Raw genomic sequence first — 26,634 nt, forward strand, 5'->3', positions numbered from 1 at the left:
TGATCTTTGGGTGTTTGTTTGTGGGAGAATTTTTGAGAAATCATATTAATACATGTGTGAGTTTGAGGTGGTAATAAGAAAGCTGATGGTTGAGTTTCTGTTCACTAGCGGTCACTTCCTCATTAATCTCCCATCATTCATGGACAGACAGGCAGAGGAAGTAGGGGAAAGTCCGCGGTTCCCCTCAACCCAAACTGTAACGGGGAAAAGTCGCAGCACACACACCCTGAGGGACAACGGCACGGTTGTGACACACCGGCCATCACAAACCGGTACCATCCCCCGGATCAGACAATAAGCTAATTTGTAATTCCTTCCACTCAACTTGATTGAACATACCTTTGTTAATGAGCCTGTGTGGAGCTGTTCCAAAGGGCAGATTGTAGTCCTGTCCTATATTTCCTTTCAAGTCTCCAGCCAGGAAGATTATTCAGAAGGGAAAACAAGGCTGTGATTAAAGATCTGATGAATATTCTGGAGCGTGCTAATAGTCAATTCAGAGTTTGATCCTGCTTCTATCACGCTTGGCTAAAGACAATGAGAAGAGTCCTTTCTGTTGCTGCTGATGATATTATTGGTAATAGCTATCATGACAAGAGAATTTAATCAACTTTGTAAGGGTTGGGTACCATTCACTTGCACAGATATTTGAACTGTACTGGTACCATGTATTAGGTATCAGAGCCACAGGTTACTTTCTTTGGAACTTCGGTTTCTCTGAGATGTATTTAAAGATGTATGTAAAGAAGAAGCCCAAAAAACCTGTATGCTCTGGAGCATTTTTGTGTTTGACAGGTGTCTCTTTGGGTAACATGTGTTGCCACGGCCAAGTTTTGCACAAATGTTGCAGAGAGCAGCAAGAAATAATGTTGACAGGAACTTTAGGAATTCCTGTCAAAATTTGATTGGAGCACTGAATAGTATCCAGAGCGTGATGTAACAATCATGGAGGCGCACAATGCCAGCGTTGCGGTATCTCTCAGGGAGAGAGATACGAAGCCCGTCATGTACTTCATGCATTTGCCTAATGTTTCTCTGTAAAATGCTTAGTGCATAATCAGAAGCTGTCACACAGTCAATTATACTCAACATGAATCTGTTTGAGCCACCGGACCCCTGATACAATATTCTGAAGAACAACAAAAGGGTCTGAGGTTGTGAACAGCCAAAGAAACAACATCGTACCATTTTGCACGCTAGCTGTACCTTCGCTCATAGATACATAATTAATATACCTATGGCTAAAAGTAGAAGATTGATTGATGGGTGGATGTCAAGCTCTTATCAGAAATGTGAGCATGCGACATGATATTTTATGATATATGACTGATTAAGCCAACAATAGATCTGAACTGAAAGGGTTAAAACAGCAGTTTTTGTTTGATCTTAAAAGTGCGATGCACTGTTTCCAAGGCAGAGTGGAAGTGAGCTGAACCCTGAGCTGACTGACTGTGTTGCTAATGTCGCTGTTCTAGGTGAGACGTGATCATGATGAGGCTCCAGCTAGAAGATGCACAGCAGCTCGCTGGCTGCGGGGTAACAGTTGTAGTAATGGAGTGGTGCAGGCCTGCCTGCATGTCGGGGGGGGGGGGTAACATTGCCTCTCTCCAGCTTACAGCAAACGGACATGAATGACGGCTTGTTCAAATGGCCCGTCACTATGGAGACCCTCTATAAAAGCATCCCAGCTATTCAAACAGTGGAACATTGAGGCAGCAGAAGAAAGGGAGGCAGAGGGGAGAAAGAGGGGAAACGAGTGAGGAGAGAGAGAGAGAGAGAGAGAGAGGGAGAGAGAGAGGAGGGGAAAGGCGAGGACAGAATGAGGAAGTGGAGCAGGGGAGAGCGAATGGAGGAGGCAGATGAAAGCAGGGAGATAGATCATCAGAGGCTCACAGCGACAGAGCAAGAGGACAGGAGGGAGAAGTAAGAATGGAAGAGGAGGAGGGTGGATTACAAAAAAAATAATGGAGGAAGAGGGAATGAGGCCACAGTTGTAAGAGACTGGCATATGAGATGGTTGAGGGAGAGGAGATAGGAGGCATAGAGATGAAGGCTGCGTGAATGGCACAGAGGACGACGCTCACGATAACAGCTGCTCTGCCATGTTTGCTGCATCCGGCAAAAACAACGTCCTTGCTAACAAGAATGACCCTCGGTTCTGTAACGTATGTCACCAGACGCGCTCGCAGACGTATAGTCTATCTATACACCCTCCCCACGGACACAGCGGCCATTAACTGGCACGTTCATCAATATCGTGCCCCGTGAGGAGCCGACACCGCACCAACTGCTGCTGGTTTCATTTAAAATATTCACCCACCAGTAAGTCACAGCTTGAAAGGGATAATGATAAGGGGAAATGGAAGTATCCAGCTGGGAGTATTCACGTCAGGTTAGTGCCACATGAAAAAAAAAATTCTGATTAAATCATTCCAGGCGGGCAAGTCTGGGCGTTTACAGCTAGCATCGAGGTTTGATGAACTCACAAAACATTATCTAAAATGGCAGAAATTTACATTTCTAGCCAGAAACTCTCTAAAATAATTTAAAACACTTTGTCTTGACACGTTACATTCAGTGCTTCATCTTCATCAAACAATCTAAATTTACCACACTACATTTTCAGAAAACACTTCCACCGTCCTCATATCTTTGACTAAACAGAAGCAAAAAGTCGTTGGGTTGAGCTGAAAAGGAACAAAGAAATGTGAATAATATTATCCAGTTTATTTAGTCAGGTTTAATTTTATAGCGCTAAATCACAACAAAAATAAAAGGAACAAAATGGCTATAATGTAAATTCGACTGTTAAACAGAATAATGTGTTCATATGTCAACATAGAAAGCTACTCACATGTCATTGAAGCAATGCAGTAAATATACGCTAAATATAACATTGCATTTTCTAAAAAAAACTTTTGATACATTAATTACACTTTGCTACAATATTTAATTTACTTTTGAAATGTCAGACAGTTATATCAATATTGGAATTCGACTATACTCCCAAGTGATGGCCTTTGTTTCGATCATGAAACTGTTAACAAGACGGGTCATTTAAAAAAACAACTTAAAATAGAAGATTCCCGGATTTGCGTCACAAGATTCACAAATCACATTCAAAAAATACAGCAAGACACTTTCCAGTAGGTGAGAAGGAGTCGGCCGCTTGTACTCAGTATGGGCTAGTAACTGTTCAGTGCTGATTTCAAGTGGCTCAGAACAAGAGTGTCAACAAAATCCTTCCATGTCAATGTTAATATAGTGCGATAGAGAGATACTAGGCCACCAGAAGACTGTTAATTAGAGCAGAGAACTCTTCTTCCTGTGGCACACTGCCGTTTCACTGGGGAGAAGGTGTGTCTGCACTATTTATAAGATGCTTGAGTTGGTAGGCCAGTGGGGTCTTGTCTTCCAGACTTGCCAATAGAGCACGAACGGAGAGAAATAAGTGCACGAGGATAATGCTGGATTTGTGGTGGAGTGGCATCAAAATAAGAATCCTAATTGATGTGATGAGGTCTTGTAAATGGCAGCTCATAAGCGGGTGGAAGGTAGTCTCTTCATTCTCTTTGATGTGTAATCCTGTCAGAAGACAGAATAAAAATGGCAGTAACCTGCTTGTTCAGCATTTCTTTTATTCTCAGTGACTAATCAGGGTTTCAAAGAGATTGTGATGTACCAAAGGTACACCGACGCGACGGGTTCACATGGCGAGCAAACTGGTTTTATCGAGGCTAGGACGTATACCTGAAACAAACTAAGGTGCTGTACAACTGCTGAATAATTTGACTTCAAATTCCAGTAAGGTGCTGAATTATGTGTTTGTTTTAATGTTGTGGACATTATTTTACTGGCATGAAGGTGTCTCCTTGGTAATTACTTCCCTTTATTCGCTTATTTACCAGGGTCAGTGCACATTAATCCACATTTTCAGTTTCCGCATTAACCGAAATGTAGAGGTGTTAATTGAATTGCTTCGTGCCTGCTAGCAGATAACATTTAAGGAGAGAAAACTGGTGGATGATTTAATGTTCGTACTGTGGATTATCAAGGTGTTGCTGTTAGACAGTTGAATGGACTCCGTGAATACGAGGTTTTCTACCTTAATGGTAAAGTGCTTTACAGTTTTACCACTTATATGCCACACAGACTGCAGCAGCTAGTTTGTTGCCTGGCAGAAAGTCACGATTCAGGCAATGTTAGCTTTATGTTAGCAAGCTACCATAGTAGCTTTACCTTTATATGACATCTGACTTATTTTAGCGTCCAAATATTTGTTTAACACTTCAGTATTTGAGCGTCAGACTTCCATATTAACATTGTCTTGCTGATGCCTCGCATTAATGCCTGTGTGCACTAGCTGTCGCTCTGTCTCTTTTTTTGGGGGGGGGGGGGTCAGCTTTCAAAAAACTCCTTTCTGGAAGGTAGTTAATCCCACCATGCAGCAGCTTCCATATCTTCTAGTTCTGAGCTACCAGACACGTCTGACAATAAGAGGCCTGCGTGCAGTACAAAGTCAGTGTAGACAAAGCCATTGTCTTCCCCCTTGGTGGGCGTGGTTTTCAGAGTGTGAGGTGAAGCGTGCCGTCTCCAACACAAGACAACTTCAATCAATAAGCTCAATGAACTGATGTAAAAGCTGAAGCCAGCAAATGAAGCGATGAGCAAAAAACATATTTTCCATTGACCAAAACCATCGGTGTCGTTCAGCTCTAAATTGAACTGTTTTTTTGTTTTTTTTTAAGGCTCGGATAAAAACAGAAATGAATGTACTTGTCGGTTTTGTTCTGCTTCCATCTCAGACCTTGTCATATTAATCAGTGGAGGAGGGAAAATCTCTCCTCTCGAAGGGTTTTCACACGAGTGTTTTTGACCGATGAACTCATTAACTCATGCAACTCACCAACTTGAGCTCAGTAGATATTTATAATATGTATCCAAGGAAATGTCTGTCGGTAAGGCAGGCTCACTGATTCTCTGACATCAGGGCAAAAGCCATTTCCATGTTAATCCCTCTCCCTCTCCTCGTTTACTGTTTCCTCCCTTTGACACATTTTCCCAGACACCCTGCGATGTCAATATAGTGCTCTCGCCATAGTTCTGTTATCTCCGGCTCATCACAGATACACAAAGCTGCTGTTCAGAAGTTTGCCTGTGAACACACTGAATGCCTGACAGTCGACATCCGAATGCCTGCTGCATCTTTTGTTTCATGATTATTTTATTCCGAGGGCAGAGGCTGCCAGGGAAGGAGGGCGGAGAAGAGGAGGAAGACGACCTCAGAGCCATTTCCCCCACGGCCCCTCCTGACACAGATTTTAGGATGCATGCATCTCCTTGAAATCTTCCACATCCACCTCTCCAGCTCCGTCATCCACAACCATCCTAACATTGTGTTTGTTTGTTTGTTTTCCCCACGTCGACCTGGCCAGATCAGAGTAGATCGGTTTCTGGGAGCTAGAAGCAGATGAAGGGTGAAGCAAGGGAGCGACTTTGATTCAATTCTCTACTATTTTGCAGTACAAGCTGCCAAATTTGAGAGGAAACATGTCAAATGATAGTGAGAAGGAGTCGACTACAGCTTCCTTCTTAGTCCAATCACTGTCAAGTCACACAGGCAAAGGACGCACGGAAGGGCCGAACTGGAGAAGCAGGGCAGAGGAGTGCTTGTTATCCAATAAAACATGGAGTATTGCTTCAATATCTTGATAAGTACTCATCATTTAATACAGATCTGTGTCGGGCTGCTTGATATGAAAATGAACCATGCAGGGAAAGAAAAGGACCCATCATTTCATATTATGCTCCCTTGTCCATTTTGATGCAAATGTCATTCATTACGTTGATATTTTTCACCAATTGGATGATGTTTTGTATTTGAAACATACAACTTTAGGCACAAATGAAATGAATTAACGCTTAACTTCCTGTCACAATTTTTCAAAATAAAGCTCTCAAAGCAGGGTCTGATGAAGTAATGATAACAGTAATGTATGTCTCCTTTTATTTTTTAAGACAAAATCACGGTTTTGGGTTTGGGGGCAACTGACGCAGGATCATGAAAGACTTCCACTAATTACTTTTTATTGAATTTAAACGTGCTTAAACCTGACGTGCACTGCTACCTTGACATGAATTCATCAAAATCAGGATATTAAATATCAGTTCTTCCTCCTCGTGAGCTTGTGAACAAAAGCAGGCAGCTTTATTAGGAGAAATCTGACTCTATAAATAGCTGATTGCTATTGTGCCTGGAGGCTTTAATACATGATTGATTACAAATTGAATGGAAAACAAGACAAAAGGATGTGTGCTTTTGTTTGCAGCGAAGGCAGGTATAAGTATTAAAGTCACTCAGTAGAGTAATAACTGATAAGCGTGCGCTGCTGCGATAAAGAGATAATTACATCAGGAGTTGTACCCCTGGCTTGTTGTTGAGTTGCTAAGCTACGCAGGTGCATAATTGCCTAAATAAAGTGGTGGAGTTTAAGAACGATTTCTTGCAGGAAGAAGATAATTGCTTTGCATTTTGCGTTAATGACTCAAGGACTGTGATGACTGAGGTCCATTTTCAGGTGTGTTTCTCGCAGCTGCGTGTTGCTGCGCTGACGATTCATGTCAATACGCCTGCCTCACGTTCAGTGCCCATGTCAGTACTGTCAGCTGTTCTTTGTGCCTGCTCACTAAAAGCTCTCTGCATGAGCAACTCTTAAATTCTCCATCTCCCTCCTTTCATCTCTATTTGCATTGAGAACAAGTCTTTGAGCACCCATCTCCTCGATCCCCTCAATACATTTACCGTACCTCTCCACCTGCCCCTCTCTTTCTCTCTCTCTCTCTCTCTCTCTCTCTCTCTCTCTCTCTCCCTGAGCCATGTGAGCTGGCGACCCTCTCAGCCCTCTCTATCCTGGCTTACCGTCCACGTGGCCTAGAGCGGATTACATTCTTGACATCACTGTGCCAGATGTTTACCACTAAAATAGACAGTATAATGGGCCTCCTCCAGAAGTCATACCATGCATTTAATGTCTAACCTGACATCCAAAGTTCCATTTCTGGTCAGAAAGATTTGATTAAGCTTTTCTCTAGCTGCTGCCTTCATTATCTTGTCTCTTCAACCCAAGACTCTACCTTTCTCTTGAAACTTGTGCTTGCAGCTCTCCAGTGAGCTGGTATGGCGATCAAACAACCGATAAGCCATCCACTGTAACATACACATTAGGATGATTAAATTAGCCATCCTAAGCCCATTTATTAAAAGCTCATTTTTACCGGGTGGGAGGTCTACAGCAGGCGAGTGGAGCGTGCAATGCTGCTGCTGTTGTGTGTGCGTGTGCGTGTGCGTGTGCACGTGCGTCTGCTTCATATCACCGAGACAGTTAATGAGGGATTCAGGAGTATTTTTGATGCTTCTGCAGAGGATGTCAGGTTATGTGATGCCTTGTTGCGAGGTGAAAGCTGGGCGGGAAAAGGCTGGCGGTGGGCTCTGGTCTCACAGTGGCTACATGGGAGATTTAAGGCTTAGGGCAATTGTTAGACAGGGCTCAGTTTGTTTGGAACTGTGAGCGTCTGTTTTTCACGGGCCACTTTATGTGGACGCCGACTCTTTCCCCACACTGTTCTGCACTCTCAGCAGTTTACAAGAGCAGGATTAGACACAGGGGTGTGCCTCTCTCTCATCTGCTGGAGAGCAGAGCCGTCTAATCTCTTGTGCTGAGAAGAAGGGATTTCGGAGAAATGACCTGTACTTACTTCACTTTCTCTTGCCTCCTCTGTACAATTTTTATACCAAAATTAGCATGTATATGCAGGTTCTTCTAAACATGCGGCTGTACCTGTTAAAAATAGGAGATTGACTTCTTTCCCACTGCCACTTGACAAGCTTGCCTTTTTTTAAGCGTGTGACACTGCATCTCATCTTTCTAACCGTGGGTAGGTGCTCCAGTCGGTATCTGAGTCCCCACTTAGGTTGTTTCATTTCCTTAAAAATGTATTTCCCAGATCACTCAGCGAGCTTGTATGACTAGCAGCTAGTTAGCAGCATTAGCCATGCTGTGTGTAGCACCCTGGGTGTGTTACAGAACCAAGAATTTAAGATAAGAAATGCTAATTTTCCATTTTCTGTTGTGGTTCCAGTTCTATTTGTTGAATACAGTTCCAGCTCTGAGCAGACAAACTGTTCAACCCTTCTTAAGGAAAATTGTTGTGTCTCTTTGAAATGTCTGAATTTGACGGAGAAGTCTAAAGGAGACCGGAGCTCATCTGTATACGCTGAGATTCTCCTGCAACGCTGGGGTGTAATATTTTTAGTAATATAAAATCGAAAAGAAAAAAAAAACAACAACTTTAAAAACGCATTTTATTTGAACTGAACATCATGACAGCTGTGAAGCAAACAACTCGCCCCTGGATGACGTACGGTAGAACACTGGGATTTCTTTCTGAACAGTAGCAGCCAGGAAAATCCAACACTTGACTGCTGCATGAAACTTTATCACACAGCAACAAACCCATTTCTAGTGCTGGCCCATTACTCGTCCAGCCAAAAATAAGGTGTAGCTACAGCGGGTCTGGTTAAATAGTCCCATGCTGCGCAGGGGTGAAAGCTTGTCTACCGCAGTTAAATTCCATCACTGCTGATTGTAGCTGGAGCTGATAAATACCACCAACTCAGGACACTGATTGTACCCTTTTACACTGAAAAGTCAGGTGTCTTTTGTCCAGCTTGACAGGGGTATTACCCTCCAAGTGGAGAGAAAGCTGATGCATCCCTCCTTCTGTCACTCTCACTCCGGCTTTATTATTTTCCAGCTGGTTGACTCTGAGCTCATCAACATGCGAGACCACGCGGTTGTTCCTCGGGAGCAGGCAGGCGGACTTGTCAATAAAGGAACCCCAGTAACAGGGCACCTCAGCAAGGCCTCAAGCCCTGTCGCTGACGTCTCTCTCAGCTGCCTGGACTGCCTCAATTAATGAGTATATGATTGTTGAGAATGCGAACAAAAAAATGTGGAAGTGAACAGAAAAAGTGGTGGGAAGTGTAATCCAGAAAAAGATTGAGGAGAGACGGGGAAGCAGGTTAAAGGACGGACCATTCCAGTGAACAATATAAGACATAAAAAAGCGAATTTGTCCTAAAATGTATTGTGCAGTAGGGAGAGAACACGGGGGGGGGGGGGGGTACTAAATCAGAGGGACAGTGGGGGGAATGCTGCATGGTGGGAGCTGACATTGAGAGCCAGTGGAGATACGCAGCCTCAAGGACAACATGGAAATATCACATCTAGTCGCTACAAGGCAGCTGTGAGATGTGGTGCTGCAACGCTGGATCAGGAGACCCGCCAGAAAAGTGCAGGAGAAAGATCTGGATCAAGGACATGCGGCAATGTTTCCAAAATATCTCACAACATGGAAGGACAATAAGTGAAAGTTGCATGGGAAATGCAGGAGAGACGGAGAGAGAAGTTGTTGACCTTCACTGACATGATGAGCACCAGAGATTTTAGCTCTGAATTGAATGCTAATTACATAGTGCAAGCACATAATGAGACACTTCTTACACAGAGCACCACTATACCACTTGATACATTTACAGAGAAAACAACCAAAGCAAACATTAGCGGCAATGACGAGGAGAAACAGGAAGCAACCACGGGCAGAACCAGGCTCAGTGTGGGCGTCCATCTGCCTCGAGTTAGTTAAGTGAGAGCAACCATAGACAGCATGCACGTAAAACCTTTTAGGTCTGTTATTCAGTTGTTGTTGTGACCTTTAATATCAGTTTCAGATATAATAAGAATAGTCAGAAAGTACTTTTGTTTGGAAACAGATATTGAATCCCAGATTTTATTTATCTGAATTGATTTAGGAATATTGATCAGAGCCTCGTTGTTTTTCCCCCACGAATAAACCAGGACGTAGTTGCAGTTTATTTTAATACTTGATATATATATATATCTATATGCAGTATAGTTTCTGTAGAACAATATAATGTCACATGGAATTTGCCCTTTGACCAGTTTTGGTATAAAAAGGACAACATCCACATCACTATAATTATATTATAATTCGACTACTAATTATATCCTTTTCCTACTTTCTTCTCTAGCCTCCCTACATTATTGTCCACTAAGTTCTCTTCATCCAAGCGAGATAAGCAAGCTTCATTTGGTTCCGATTTCTCGAAACATTAAAATTCTCATGAGGGGAGAATTTATTGCAGCAATTTCATATTAAGTCACAGGAGTTTTATCCAACTGAACCTAATAAACTGAAACGTGAATATACTTTCAAAATCATGCTGTGTTCAAATGACGTGATGCCAAAATGGTTTCAATTCCTCTTTTGATGCGGGGGTAGCATCACATTCTGGGAAATGTTGTTTTTCCCTGTAAATTCTGCTTTCATTATGTGGTATGACATTTTATTAGGCCGCATCCCCCACTGAGACACTATTTGCCAACCACTGGTTGAAGTTATTTCTCAAACAAAAAAACAGCTCATCTTTTTCGGAAATGCGATGCTCTGAAAACCCCGCGAAAGATTTTACAGAAGTTTACATCTAAACCGCGAATCCACCCGCAGCGTGTCCTCTACTAACAAGCTAAAAGAACACAACCATTTTTTCCATCACTGCAACACCACATGTTGGATTTAGCCTGTGCTGGCTTATGCGGGAGGGACCATCTTTACCAGGGGGAAATGATTAATGTGATTTAGATGTGCTTATCTGTCATTCAGTCCCACTCTGCCCTCCCTCAGCATCTCTGCAGGGGTGGGAGGAAGGATTTTAATCAGCCTGGTGAAGCACGCGGAGGACAACAGTTAATCAGTCAGGATAGACTTCGCAGCAGCAGCATATGTCTCTGGACATGTCCCATAAACTCAGGCTTTTGTCATTCCTCTGACCTTGCACCCCCACCTCCTGTGTGTCTCCTTAGGGTCAGACCTTTTTCACCAGGAGATATCCTGCATCCAATTCGGCACCATGATAGGGACTATGACCTCTCATGACTGGGCGGTGATGCCAGCCTGTCAGCTCCCAGCACCTCAAAGATAACAGTGACAATAAATAGGCCCCTGAAACATAAGGACGGGATGTGTTGAAGACTGACGGAAGCTCTTATGGAGGAGTTGGAGTCCGGTGACGACGGCTAGCTGCAGGAGGCTCTATAATTAGCTGCAGAAGATCAAATGACTTTTAATGGGTTTGTCTGAAAACAGCAGACTATTTCAGATTTGCGCTCAGAGCTCTATTCATATCTCATCAAACTAATGGAATTCTCTTGAGTGCTCGATTGGTTTTAATCTCAGATCAGAATGGGTGATAAAGGTGCATAGCTGCAGCATTCATGAGCAGCGGATTTGTGGGGAAAAAAGCGTTCTTTTGGTGTGCTATCTCACGTAATGGGATTGAACAATTGGAAAAAATTACCCGAGAAACTGAATGAAGAAGTCCTTCAACCTACGATCTGACAGCGCACAGAATTGGTGATTTGACGCACAATCAGTGTTGCTTGAGGACTCATTTCCCTCGAGAGTTTCACTGAGAAATGGACTTCTCTTGATGGTTAATGGAAATCTCAACTGGTCATTAGTGAGACAATTAATAAGAAAGAACCTACATGGATAATATCCAGGTCAGCCGCTGCCCAAGCCTGATGAAAGAAGGTCTGGTGCAGAATGCTAAATATGCTCTCTTCAATTAGGACCTGACTCCAACTCACACTAACACACACTCACACACACTTTCTTACTTTTTTTTTTTGACAGAAACATTTTAATGAAGTATTTAATTAGCTGAGGAGCAAAAAATGTACTAAAATGCATGATAATCTGATCTGAATCCTCAACAATCAGTCACCTTCATATTGACAGAGCTCATAGTCCCCTATTATCCAGCTAGAACCCTTCACTCCCAGGATGCAGGGTTACTTGTGGTTCCTAGAGTTTCTAAAAGTAGAATGGGAGCCAGAGCCTTCAGCTATCAGGCTCCCCTCCTGTGGAACCGTCTCCCAGTTTCAGTCTAGGATGAAGACACCCTCTCTACATTTAAGAAGAGACTTAAGACCTTCCTTTTTGATAAAGCTTATAGTTTGGACTGGCTTAGGCTGGCCCTTAGATATGCCTCTATAGGCTTAGACTGCAGTGGGATCTCCCATGGTGCACTGGGCTTCTCTCTCCTCCTCTCTTTCCCCTCTGTCCTCCTGTATGTGTTATACATAAATCATACTCATATGTGTTACGACCTCATCTTCTTCTCCGGAGCCTGGGCTTCCCCACTTCCCAGATGCCTGGCTGCTGCTGCTGCTGGAGGAGGCCACAGACCTTGAGAGGCTCAAGCTGCCACCTTTAGCATCACCTGTTCACGTCCCTGTCTGTCCATCAGTCTCTTCCCCTTTATCTCTGTCCCTCTCTTTCCTTTTGTACATCTGTTGTCCTCCATTATCTGTCTTTGTCTCTGCCCTGCTCTCCTGCTCTCTTTCCCCCCAACCGGTCAAAGCAGAAGGCCGTCCCCATTGAGCCTGGATCTGCTCGACATTCCTGCCTGTTAAAAGGAAGGTTTTCGTCGCCGCTGTTGCAGGATGTACTTGCTGATGGAGAATTGTTGGGTGTTAATTCATTGAAGGAGTGTGGTACTCGACCTGCTCTACTTGTGAAGTGTCATGAGAGAACTTTTGTTGTGATTTTGCACGACACAAATAAAATTGACTTGACTTGATTGATTAGAATGATAATTTATCAAGCAACAGTTTGGCCTCTCCATTGATTTGGATTTTCTGTTTAATGACATGGTAAATGGATTATTTTGGAAGAAGTCGGGTTCTACTCTAGAACCTTATAACAAACAGATGACTCAAAAATCAAATCTGTTAGTTTCTAGACAGTAAAGTTGGTTTCTTGAAAATGTGCGTAACATGCAGTGGGTTTACATGCACATTTGTGATTTGGTGATAGAAATACATCTGCTTTCAGAAAGGTAGGTGGCACTATGCTCCCTTTGAGCTGGTTACAATCAGACTTTCCAACAGTTCTACCTTTGCATCGCACATACGACGACAAGCTCGTGAGCAGCCGAACTGTCGAATTGTGGATTTAAATTTAGGAATAATTAAAATAATACTGTACATTTCTAGCACCATCCATGTTGAAACCTCCTTGGCTGTCTGCTTCTCAGCTTCCTCGTTCAATAACGCAAAGAGCAGGACCTACGGATCATGTCCACAACACCTGGGCCCAGATGAGGCTGATTGACTTGTACATGCAAAGGTGAAAGTATAGTCGACCACCATTTCCATGTTATTTTTTAACTTTTAAAAGTCTTACTTTTTCTAACATCATATGAAAGTACTAACTGGTGCAGTGGAGATAAAGGAAATACAAACAGAACTGGAGGCTGTTTGAGGCTCCTTCATTTCCAAGGCTTTCCTGCTAGCATACAAGCAACATTTACTTCCCCGAGTCATCGTGTCCTCTTATTTCTAGACTTATATCCAGGCTCTCTTTTTATACTTTTGAAAAATCTGAACACACAACCCTTTTTCTTTCCTCTGTGAGGACGAGGAGGAGATCTAAAGGATTTACCTCTTTATCCAGCATGAACTCCAAATTGATTACTTGGTGTGAAGGTGAGAGCTTAGAGACGGGTTTGGGGGGGCGGGGACTCAAAGGAAACGTATCATTTTATTTTGTGCTGTTGCTGAACACTGTCCTGCTTTGTTGTGTCTGTGTCCCACGCAAGCCAGGATCTTACAGGGCTGCGGTGTGTCCTTGGCCATCCTCTCCTTGAGAAAGTGCTGTATCAGACAGGCTGCTAACAGGGTCGTCACGTAGCTTGAGAACCAGCGTCTGAGGCAGCAGAAACAGAAGCAGCTCAGGCCTCTCTCTCGCTCTCTCTCTCTGGGGGGTATACAGTTACACTGCACTGCTTCTAAGTCTTACTCTTCTGGCATTTTAATTCTCCTCCTTGAAATACAGGAAAACAATAGTAGACCTGAAGTGCACTTGGAGAGGCTGAACCTCCACAAAGACCCATGTAATAGTTTCTGAGATTATGAAATTACTTTGCTTTTCTTAATGAAAATATCATGACCAACTGTTTGACTGCTACATCAGTGTATGTGCACTATGTAATGAAAGCAGCAGCAGTACGTTCACTCACAGAGCACAGAAACACCACAGGCCTCAGAGAAGCGGGTGAATCAGCTGATCTGACCATGTGAAATACAGCTAGCTTGAAATAGTCCCCCAGTTTCACCGAGTCTACGGGGCAGTCGGAGGTTACACCTGTCAGTTACCGGTGTTCAGGGAGCCAAACCTGGTGAGTATGCTTAGATAGTTACGTTGTGTGGAAAGACACCATCACCAAATCCTTGTTTCAGCCTTCCATAAAGTTTTGTGAAAGCTGCAGAGTAGGTTTTTTCTTTTTTTTTTGTGCATAACTAGACCGACAAACTGAAGGCATGGGATCCATGATGGAACCAATTAAGCCCCTTTTTCACCGGCCAAAAACCCCCTCAAAACATCTAGCTTTTGTGTGCAATTGAAAAACATTCAATCAGCATTCGATCCGACAGTCGGTGAAACAACCCTGCAGTAAACGCGGGTATATTTTGCATCTAATCTGCACCTATGCAAACAAAAAAGCCAGATGAACGCACACGTGTAACTTCTGTGACTCTTTTGTATTCTCTGCCACAAATTCAACCCTCCTGGATTCAAGCAGCTGTCGGGTTTGAAAACAGACTGGAGCAAGAGATAATCACAGTGACTGGCCTCCACGCTGCTGACTACTGTACTGTTTGTTTACCCTGTTTTCTGGCACGTTCGCAACGTTGATCAGTCCAGGAAGGAAACGTGTCTACGTTGCGATGGGAAAGGGGGTCAAAGTCAACATGATTTTTTTTTTAACCAGGTTTAAATAAAACATGCGTATCTGTAGCTCGAGTTTGGATGACAACATTTCCACTCCTGGCACTGGGGGGATGGATGGAGGGATGAGGAGAGAGAGCGATGAAGGAATTGCAGGAAGCAGGAGGACAAACAGCGAGGGAACTAAAACTAACATGTTCTGTTTTACCTGGCAGCAGATAGAATATTTGTGAAGCGTATCTCAGCGGCCAGGCAGCCTGCCAGTCATCTGGTCAGCTTATCAAAGCAAAAGCCCCCCCCTCCAAAAACTATGGCACCCAGTCCTTCTACCTGACCATGCAGGTAAAATAAGAACAGGAGTTGTCATGGTTTCAAATCACCACAAAACACATAAACTCATGTCACTCCCTTCGGTCGAGTTATAGGAGGGTGCAGAACGTTCTGCCAAGACAAAAAAAAAACATTTAGAGAAAACAAATATGAGCACAGAGAGACAGAAAATAGAAATAGATCATTTTTACATGGATGGCAATATCACACGGCAGCACCATAAAGGAAACACCAACAAAGGAAGTTAGGGGTGTAACGTGAAGCTTCAGACTGGGCACTAAAGTATGAATGAAATGAATATGAGATATAACCCAAATGAGAATTATTAGTAAATTTGAAGTAAAAAGTTAAATAAAGATGTGGATTTTTTCCTGATCTTGGTTGGAATATAGACGGTCCTTAATGGCACTGTGGGGCACTATGGGATTTGTGTATGTCTGTCAAACTGCTTGATGACCCTTGCTCTAGTTTTAAGCGAGTGTTACAAACTTGTTTGCAAAAGAAAATGTACAGTCATCAATTACAAGAACTCCCAACATTTTTTGGGGATGAGAACATTCCAAAAATTCCAGAGGGAAACTACTTGGATGATGCTCTGTAGCCTAGAAATGGTGATAATATGAATGGAATATTTTGAAAGCAACTCCTACAAACATCTTAATATTGTCTCCCATAGAATGAGGCCTACGTCTGATTATAGCAGTCCATATAAACGTAGTCACAAACAAACAAAGAGCAGACATGTTGACTTGTCAGAGCAGGAAAACATTAACACTCCTCTCCATTGACTGTCCCGGTATATTCAGTAATATCAGTGAGCCGTGAATGTTGTTGACTCCACCTGTCGTTTTTCTTCCTCTGACAAGTTACAAAGCAACATTTCCAACTGAAGTCTGGAAAACTGGGTCGGATATGAAAGCCGCTGCCGGATAAGAGAGACCAAATTCAGTTGACGATGGCTTCAAACACAATTTAAAACAGCCTTGAGGTAATTTATTCTCTTGCATTCTCTGATGCAGCTGAGCATGCTTCGCGTGGCACGCAGTTAAACTGGCGCTTTGATTCTCGTCCGCCTGCCTTCTGTTCTAGTTTGCGCAGGCGGAAAAAGGCTACAAATCTTACCAAAAAGGGAGAGCTATGCACCTGAAAGGACGTCCGTACTTACGCGTATACGGACATATACAGGCAACGGTACAAGTGCACTCTATAACTCATAGATAGCCCACAAGATATTTTATTAATGGGAAGAACACCGCAAGAAGCAAGAGCGACTCAGAGCCACACACAAACAGGCTGAGCCGAGGGGTGACAGGGTTTAACCCACCTGCGTTGACTGCGAACAGAGAATACATTAAAAAATAAAGTCTGAAACGTCAGGGCTTCTGCCAAAGGGATTATGGGTGGGGGGATGTTTTTGTCTGCTGAACTTGCCAGAGTGTACAGTGCTATCACAGGAAGAGAGCTGCTCACAGGACAATACAACGCGCCTGTTTGCACCTGAGGCTATGCATTCCTGAGCACTCTGGCATATAAACCGAGAAAAGGAATTCTCTTGCAGCCGTCCTGAGCGTGGCGATAAATACACAGACGAATCAGGTGAAGCGGCGCTCACCTTGGCCGCTTGAATACCAGTCACGGATGTGCTGATTGGCCTACATACAGTGTGGCAGTGTTGCAACTTGTGTGCAGTCATGAGCGCGTGTCTGTTTAAACCCACGCACTCACTCACTCACTCCGAGGAGAAAAAAAAAAGGTGACTTATAAACCGTAAAAGGTTTTAAGTGCACACCTACTCTCACGGCACACACATTTTTCCAGATGCAAAAAAAAAAAAAAAAAAGGGCAACTCTGCTCGATTGAGATAATTAGAGCACATGCACAGCCTAAGAGACAAAGCCTGGCATCGTGAGAACAAGGCTCGCCTGATGAGGCTTCTCTATTTAAATCCCCGCGATGAGCTGAGAGCATGTCTGTCGATGGAATCGCTCCAGGAGATGTGCACAGGCTTGGAGGAAGAAAGAGCCAATGGAAAATAGAGAGACTGTAGATGAACATAAGTGGCAGGAAGACATCTTTGAGGCAATGAAAGGGGGGAGAATAAGCGCTTTGAGTCAATTGCACATCCCATCCTACCGTTTGTCATGTCAGATCTTACACACAGGTGACTGTGTTCTGTGTGATTTACAAGTCAGTTGGCATCTGCCAGGTTTGAAACTGAGGGTTCAACCAGTGAGCGTATGAGTAGAGGGAGGGGCTTAAGGATTAGTACCTTTCCTCCTTTTGCTTAGCACCCTTGTCACTAAGAGGATTCTCAGGGATACTGGGGCTGTCCCAACAATTGAAAGCCAGGTTCCTCGTGCTAATCTGCAATTCAAAGGCGGGTGAGGCTGACGGAGCACATGCTCCTGCCGTCAACTCGTTTGACACCGCACAACCTGAAGGTCAAAGAGGCAATCTTTATCACTTCCAGACGAGAGAGGAAACAGCTTTCCTGAGCCGACACCCACAACATTACGCTGAGAGATCATTACCATACACAAGAGGCAACGCTGAAGTGTTTCAGGCGTCAAGCATCATCTGCCCTTAGTCATTGTGATCTTCTCTGTATGGTACCAACACCAGGGTTGACCCAGTGGCTATCCAGATCAACACAAAAGACCATGATGGGGACTCATTCAGAACCCCCCCCCCCCCACACACACACACACAAGCACAAGCGCACACACACACAGGGCTCCATGGCACCCGCCCCAACAATCACAGCCAACTGAGAGCATTCATTCTCCCACTATTGTTCACTATCAGCCTGTAGTCAGAGCAAACACACGTTCATGTCAATGCTGGCCTGCATTCACACACACACACACACACACACACACACACACACACACACACACACACACACACGCAACATGTGAGAAGAAATGCAGCTACAAAGGCATTGCAATCAATAATTGTGTTTAGTTTCCACTGAACTGTTCAGTGAATTCCAAGAAAAATGTGGATATGTGCCCCCCCCCCCCCAAAAAAAATGCATATCAGATGTGTTTCCATCAGCCGGTTTGGAGCAAATCAATTTGGCAGAAAAAGGTTTTTCAAATTTCACCATTTCTATCAACAATCTTTTCAGATGCAATACTACAAAATACGCATTAAAATAAAACTGATGGAAAATCTGACAAAGGGGTAATTCACACTTCTAGTTATTTCGAAACGATACAAATTCATGAGCAAACTGTTCAATTTCACTTCTTCCACAGTAGCTCTGCAGCGATATACATCGTGACACATGTACCCAAGAGGCAAAACACCAGCATCTTTTTCATGTATGGCTCCTACTGCATTTCATAACACGCCGTCATTTTCTTTTAACATTGTGTTTCATGGTGGTGATAAGCTACTTGCTTAAGTCATGGATGCATTAACTGTTCCAGATATTCTGTGTTCCCTTAATCCAGAGGGAGAAAGTCAGTGAATGTCTCAGTATGATGCAATTCTCTGGGTAAACCTGTTAGTCTGTGCCCCATTTCCACATCCAGAGAAGATACAGCTGCTCACACTGGCCACACGCAAGCGAGTGAAAATAAAATATATCTTTGCAGCTTTTTTTGATACAAAAGGGCACCACGTGAACGCAGAGAGAGACGAGAATCTCAAGGGCAGGATGCCTTTTGAAGCCACTTTGACACGGAGATGCTCGGATAAAAGGGAGGAAACACAGCTGAAGAAACAAAAGCACACTCTGGCAGGGATCTGACAAAACAAGACCGTTTACACAGCTGATGGAGCTGGCTAATACCAAATAATATCACTCTGCTCCAGTCTCAATACACACCAAAAGAAGAGATGGAGTAAACCATCTCTGACTAAGACAGTTGCTGTCAGTCTCCCAGGAGATCGCATAAATCACAAGCTCAGGGTCCAGTGGAGCAGCCGACATGTCGGCACGGCAACATCCGCCACGGCTGTGTGTCCACAAGCTCCTGGGCCGCACACACCAGCAGCTTCCCTGAGAAACAACGGTCAACAGCAGGCTTGTGTTTGGTGCTCCGGTCCTGACATCAAGAATTACACAATTAACGGCCTCTATTTCATCACTGGCTTGGATGAGATAAGAGTCATCGATGACTTCATCAGAGTTGCAATGATTAATCATTAAGTTGCCCGCTATTAATCTCATCAACAAATACTGAGGTTAATTTTTGAATTCATTTTGCTTTTTTAAAATGGGAAAAAATGCAATCGATATCCAGGTTCTCAAATTTCAAATTTGAGAACCAACAATCTGCAATCTGATATCTTTATAGACAGGGAGTGAAAAAGAAGTGGTCAAGTTGGGGTAAAATGCCAAGTCATCCAATCACAGTCGATGAGGGCGAGGCCACAAGAACTGGCTGTCACCCCCTAAATCATATCTAGGTTTATCTGAAATAAATAAGTGCACCTCAGTGGTAACATGTATCAGATTCACAAAAAAAAAGAGAGAGAAAGAGAAAATCTGTTAAATATATGAGATTCATATATCAGCAATTTGGCACGGTGGTGCAGTGGTCAGCACTGTGGCCTCACAGCAAGAAGGTTTCGGGTTCCAGTCTCGGCTCCATCACAGGATCTTTCTGTGTGAGCCACAGTCCAAAGACATCAAGAGGGGTCGAGGCTGATTGATACTCTAAATTGACCGTAGGTGTGGCTGTGAGTGTGAATGGTTGTCTGTCTCTATGTGTTGGTCCTGTGATGGACTGGTGACCTGTCCAGGGTGAACCCCGCCTCTCGCCTGAAGGCTGCTGGGATAGGCTCCAGCCCCCCCCCCCCCCCCACACACACACACACACACAATGGAAGTGGAAGAAAATGGATGAATGCATGGATGATATAAGCAATTTGCTGAAAAGCAAAAGCAGCATGAACAAAAACAACAAATCAGTAAAGTCTGGAAAAACTCATCTCAGTCAACCCCTAAAAATACTAGCAAGTTCTTAAGGGTTTAGGGTTCATCTTTAGGTTTTTAACATGAGTTCAATAATGCCGCCAATGTGTTTTCTTCCCATTCGTGCTTTCTCCTCTGGGTGTGTTCTCAGGGTGTTTCTCGGTTATAACCCTTCTGGCAACATTTGCAGGTGAAAGCAGGAGGTGCAGAAATTGACATCAATAACCATATTCTATGAATCTGCTTATAAAAATACCATTTTGAAGAAAGCAGTTCAGGACTTCAGTCCGGCTATTGATTAAACCACAGGAAGGCTCAGCATGCTCCCCAACAGCAGGCGCATGACAGCCACCATACATTTTAATCTCATAAGGAAAATTCATGGATTTCAATCCATTAATCATCTGGAGGGAGTCTGTACAGTATTGATCAGCACATCCGTGTGGTTTGGAAGGCCAACTGGGGGGGGGGGGGGGCAATCATTGCAGCAGAAGAGAGAAAGAGAGAGAGAGAGAGAGAGAGAAAGAAAAGCATAGATTTTTTAAGGGACATAATAACCGTTATTTCCCTTCGCACAATGCCAGCCAATACTGCCTCAAAATGGCTGAGGTTGTGTCGCAAATGTGGGAGAGAAAAATTCTCTGATAAGCACTCTGCACAAGACACACACACACGCGCGCGCACGTGCACACACACACACACAAACTGGTGCCAAGAGGAGACATCCTGTTAGGATGTTTTATCATGCTAACTTCAACAAGGAGGAGGGGAGCTTGTGTTTACCCACCCAGGGCTTGGTGGTGGTGGTGGTGGTGGTGAGGGCTATTTGCTCTTAAAATGGCTGCATTGTTGTCCAATGACACACACGTCTGACAATGCAAGAGTCCAGGGACAATCCAGCAGCGCGCTGGGACATGATCAGGTGCAGGTAGGACGCTTTATTGACAGGGGCCTTAAAACATGCTATTAAAAGACTGATGGGGCTCATGTTTGCACACATGGTAAGCTGCTGTGGTGTTAAAGTGGTTCAAATGAGAAGTGGGGGCTGTCTGCTGGTCCACTATGGGGGGGGGGGGGGGGGGTGTTGGCGCAGGAAAGGATCAAAGATGTCTTCCTGTGTGATATACACACTCATAGTGGACAGGACTGTTAAATACAGCAGACAGTGAGCTGCTGGTGATCCACTGCGGAGGTCCTGTTTGCCCCCGAAGGCCCAACAAAGCACAGTTGTCTTTCATTTGATCTCTGCAGCAATAAATCTAGTAGGAGCACCTCCCGGAGCCACACTGTTCAACTCATACCAACAATCTGCAAGCAAAAAACAAAACAAAAAAACAACAACAAAGTCCCGGATGACCTAATAGCGAGCTGATTCACTTTCCAGCTGATCATATGAATACGTTCTTAACAGTATGACGTCAAATCAGTATGATACATTACAGCTACATGTGGAGAAATCTCAACAACCCCAACAGAAAAATATCTTACAGCCACATCAGGCGAGATGAAGCTCGACCGAGCCACAAGAGGCTCGTGTGTGGAGGACTAAATATAGTCCCAAATGCACCGCTGTTGTGACCCAAGTTGAGCACATCACATAACAGACTACATACCTCGATATAGCCGGCCAGCGCTGGAACCACAATACCCAAAATAAGAGCCGATATCGCCGGGAGGGAACCCATCTTCAGGATCTCCGGGTGCCGCTATAACTTATATCCTGCGGGCTATATTAGAGAGGTGCCGTCCTGAGTTAGAACAGAGCCAATCACGTGCTGGCAATAATCTGCTAATCTATCCGGATAAACGGGACGCTCCCGTTGTTTTGCTACCGGAGCTCGAGAGAGAATGTTGGAGGGGTCTGTCTGTCTCCTCTGGAAATGTGGACTGAGTGTGTGTGGCTCCTCTGCCGCTGCCTCCCCCCACCTCCTCTGCTTCCCCTGACCCGAGCACGGCAGGCCGCGCTGCGCCCCCTGACGGCAACCACGCGAGCCGGATTGATAGGAAAAACATCCACTGCAGCATAGAAATCAAGAATCTCATGCTCGTTATAGCTGCGGGCCACTAGCTGTCCAGTCTCGTCACTATGAGCCACTTCAAGTCTTAAAAAAAAATCAGATTCAAATATTACCTCGGGCTTTTGTCACGTCGATAAGCGATATAAGAACGAACTGATGCCAATGAGAGAACGTGTGGCCCAGACGTCACTATAATTATCTCTATCATTTAATATCATGAGAAGGTCGGCATGAAATTGTGGGGTAGGCCATATATGGCCCCCGGACCAGGGGTTCCACACCTCTGTTTTACATTCATATGCATTTCATGCTCTTAATTTCAAGAGAAAAGGTATATTCGTTGGCATAGTTTTAAAAAAAAAAAAATCTATCAATATTGAGGCCAAAGAAATATAACCCGCTCCCTACATCTAGTTATTTTGAAGGCATTGTTTCTTTAACTTGTTTCTTTAACTGAGTTATATTTTGGAACAAGTCACATCTTAAGGGTGAGCAAATGACCCACTAACTAAATGTATTTTTTTTTTAATCGATGTGAAGTTAAGATGGACAAAGATTTTATTTTCAGCTCAACTGATGGGAACATAAATAGGGACATTTCCTTCAATCTACCCTTGATTTTTGATTCTGTTGCACCCAAGATGCTCGTTTACTCCCAGACTGTCATTTCTATTTCTCTCTCGTGGCTTGTTGAAAGAGAAAAGAAAAAAGCTGAATGTCATTTTTTGGGGGGGGGGGGGGTATGAATTTTGAAACGGCATCTATTAGATGAAGTAGAAAGAGCAGAATTGGCACGTTTAGTCGAATGTAGCGCCGGATCAAATACTAGCAGAGCACAGGATTTATTTGCCATTTAGTAGTCCAGAGAGAAAAGGTCACTAGCTATTTAAGTAGTATCTGCAAATGCATTCCTTACGAACCAAACGTGTATAGTGCAGATTACTACAGCAGTATTACTGTGCTTGTGTATAAGGGGAACATCTCTTACGCTTATTGATTTTGAGAACTTCCTTCACAGCGAGCCACACAAACACCCCATTCGGTCTCCTCAAATTGCCACTGCAGAATAATACAAGTATGTTGTTATCAAATTAGAGCTTTCAAACGATCATATTATAGCATTCATCAGGTTCCCAGGACAACGTCAATAAACCGTTTATGTAGCTAATGTGTTTTGAATACAGCTTAATGATGTGAGAGAGCTGAAGGCACAATTTGTTGTCACTTTAGTTTAATTTTCATATACTTGCATTTTTGTCATGATTGAGAGGCAGGCAGTAACTCCATTACGTAAACAGATGATTAACTGGGGAAACAACAGGGGGTAAATTATTTTTTGCTTATTAAGGGAGTTTGACAATCATCAAGAATTCTTTTTTCTTTGAAGTTCAACAATATGATTTAGCTGTACCCCCCCCCCGCATGTTTTTATATTTTCTCAGCAAAATGCCCTGATAAGGTGGCACGGTGGTGCAGTGGTTAGCAGTGTCACCTCTCAGCAAGAAGGTTCTAGGTTCGAGTCCCTGCTCAAGCACGGGATCTTTCTGTGTGGAGTTTGCAGGTTCTCCCTGTACCTGCATTGGTTCTCTCTCCAAGAGAGGACGAGGCTGATTGATACTCTATATTGACCGTAGGTGGGAGTGTGAATGGTTGCCTGTCTTTATCTGTTGGCCCTTAGATGGACTGGCGACCTGTCCAGGGTGAACCCCGCCTCTCGCCTATAGGCAGCAGGGAAAGGCTCCAGCCCCTCTGCGACACAGGAGAAGGGGACAAAAATGGATGGATGGATAGTTCCCGTTTACTCACTTATTTTCAGTTCTCAGCTCTGTTTGTGGAGTTCATATTTATCATACGCATATAATCTGTCTTCAGTGCCCTCTAGTGGTCACACAATTTTTTGAAAGTAGTTGCAAGAAACTATTGTTTGTTGGTTCAGTGTCACTTCATTTTCCAAGTAGCCACCGGAAGTTGTCATATATCATGTCTATCTGACAGGAAATTGGATGTAATTTATATAAATCAGCTCCAGCTAAGAGTTGATGTTATGAATAAAAGCTCTCCTCTCGTTGAAGAGTCCAGATTCCTGATTTCATTTCAGCGTAGAAGTTAGGGATTCTGCTGGAGTTTTGGAGATACAGGTGGCAGCAGCTGAATGTGTATGGCACGTGCAGAATATACATTGTGCATCTGACAAGAGTGTTTATTTGACAGATTGAAATGTCAATAGGGATTAAAATTTAATACCAAGATGGCGTAAAATGTCGAAAAAATAAAGGTTGTGTGAGCAAGTCTATTTGAGACGAGAACAGCTGGAACCTAATCATATTATCAGGGTGCGCCAGTCTATCAGCTGTGCATCAGTATCAGCCACTTATTGCCACGTTGACTACCGTCAGCCATCAGTAAAATAAGATGCATTCACAGATGACGGTTGAACTGGCTTGGAACAAGATTTGGTGATGTACATAAAGCCCTGTGACAAAAGTTTGTAAAATCTGATGTAATTTTACCCTCAAAGGAAGCTACTGCTGTATTATTGCATGGTATTTGTCTCCATTTTCTTTTATGTTTTCAGATGACAATTGGTACATATGTTCTCTGGCTGAGACCTGAGGAATGACCTCGACAGCTGCACCTTGTGGTTGTTTGTTAGACACCACCAGTATGAAGTTCCTTGAAAGGTTCAATTATTGAAGAATAATATCCCATAAAAACAAATTCAGCAAAGTTGTGAGGATGGTGATATCGCCTGTATTTGTTAAATTGCCCCTGTAGGTGGCGCTACAAACTCATAACAGTGATATTTGGTTTCCTTCCATATCTGCCAAGGGTTCTGGATGCTAATTGCAAATTAGTTTAAGGGCAAATGGATACATGCATTTTTCTTCTTGATCTTAAAGGCAGCAAAATGGATAAAGATTTAATTTGATCAGTCTTTTGGGCTTTTATTTTGTTGCCCCATCGATACAATTTTTCTTCCAAGACTGTCGCTTCTATTTTTTCTCTGATGACTTGTTGGAAAAAAAAAAAGGCAGCATCATGTAAATTTTGATTTTGCTTGAGGCAGGTTATTAATTTTTTTTAAACGGCATCTGTTTGATGAGATAGAGGGAGCAGAAGTGACCATATCGGATTGATCCCTCAGTGAAATCACACCTTTAAAAAAGCAGATTTATTTTTCCAATCATACTCCTCCAGTAACAGTTGTCCACAGAGAAAAGGTCCAAATTTATTAAAGTGGAGCAGCTAAAACAAAAAACCCATACAAACCAAAGATGAATAATGCAGTTTACTACATAGCATTAGAGGTTTAATAAAACTTCAGAATCACCTCACAACAAGCTATAAAAACAATACATCCATTCAGTTTCCCCAAACTGCAAATGTAGAATAATTCAAATGATTTGGAATCAAATTAGAGTGTAAAAATGATTATTGCCTTTGTGTTCCCAGGACAATGTCACAAAGGGGTTTACTGTATGTAATGACTCCAGCGCCATTAAATTTACTGAGAGGGCTGAAAGTCCAATTTGTTATAACTTCATATTAATTTTCATATTTACACCACTGTAATGAATAGAGATGTGGGCAGTGACTTGGAGACCTGCTGCTCGACTACATTAAACAGATGAAACTATGGGGGGTTAATTGCTTTTTTCTTCACGAGGGAGTTTGCCAATTATGGCAGAATTTTAATTTGAACATGAACCTGTATCATCAAACAAACTGCAGTACAAACCCTCTCATGTCTTTCTGTTTTCTCAAATTAATATTTATTCTCTATTTCTAGTTCATTCGCCCATTTGTAATACTTGGTTGAGTTTGTGCGGTTGATTGTAATCTTCAAGCGTATAATTATGAGTCTTTGGTGCCCTCCAGCAGTCCAACAGTGTAGTACATCTATTACAAATAATAGACGTTGAGAAGTTCCCACCACAATATTTAGTGAAGTTATTTAGATGAGAAAATTGTATATAAATGTAAATCTACACATTAAGCTTGCATGGGCAAATTTGATTTTTTTGGTTATGTTTGGGTAGTTGAGTAAGAGAAGCAAGAAGCAAAAGTGTTATTTCCTATCTTATTTGAATGGATTGTATCACTATTTTGGCAATAGCAAGCGGAGGTGGGAGAATATCATGTCTACTTTGATGGCAATGTGACAAATTCAAAGTTATTCTTGATTTAACAATCAGCCACTTTTTCTTTGTCAGATTTAAAACAACAACAACAACATAAACCTACTATTCCTCAAGTGTGTGAACAAAACTATATCTAAGATAGCAACGCTACTAAGCTATGAAGGAAATTGAAACGATTGGATATTCAATAAACAAGGATTTAATTCGATTGGACCATTTCAGTTTGAAATTTCTGATTGGCTGCAGTCAAATCAGCTACGACAGGTCGTGGACTTACAACTAGAAATAAATTATTTTAAAAAGATTGCTATTAATTTTGAAATGTAGTAATACAATAGTATTA

At 43.0% G+C, this 26,634-nt stretch overlaps 1 protein-coding gene across 5 annotated transcripts in view; it reads right to left on the reverse strand.

Moving 5' to 3' along the window:
* The window catches only part of aplp2 (amyloid beta (A4) precursor-like protein 2), a 65,204-nt gene extending 43,160 nt beyond the window's left edge, over positions 1–22,044 (reverse strand). For 2 of the 5 annotated variants that reach the window (XM_086216428.1, XM_086216426.1), the window contains exon 1: positions 21,745–22,044. In XM_086216428.1, coding sequence (XP_086072554.1) covers positions 21,745–21,816 — 72 coding nt within the window. In that variant the 5' untranslated portion in view covers positions 21,817–22,044. The remainder of the gene's footprint in view (positions 1–21,744) is intronic. The other 3 variants (XM_086216427.1, XM_086216424.1, XM_086216425.1) reach the window with 2 other exon arrangements.
* Positions 22,045–26,634: the final 4,590 nt, after the last annotated feature.

Source organism: Aulostomus chinensis, chromosome 10 (genome assembly GCF_037954235.1).
Source record: "Aulostomus chinensis isolate RoL2024-O1b breed Wild chromosome 10, RoL_Achi_v1.0, whole genome shotgun sequence".
Lineage (NCBI taxonomy): Eukaryota > Metazoa > Chordata > Actinopteri > Syngnathiformes > Aulostomidae > Aulostomus > Aulostomus chinensis.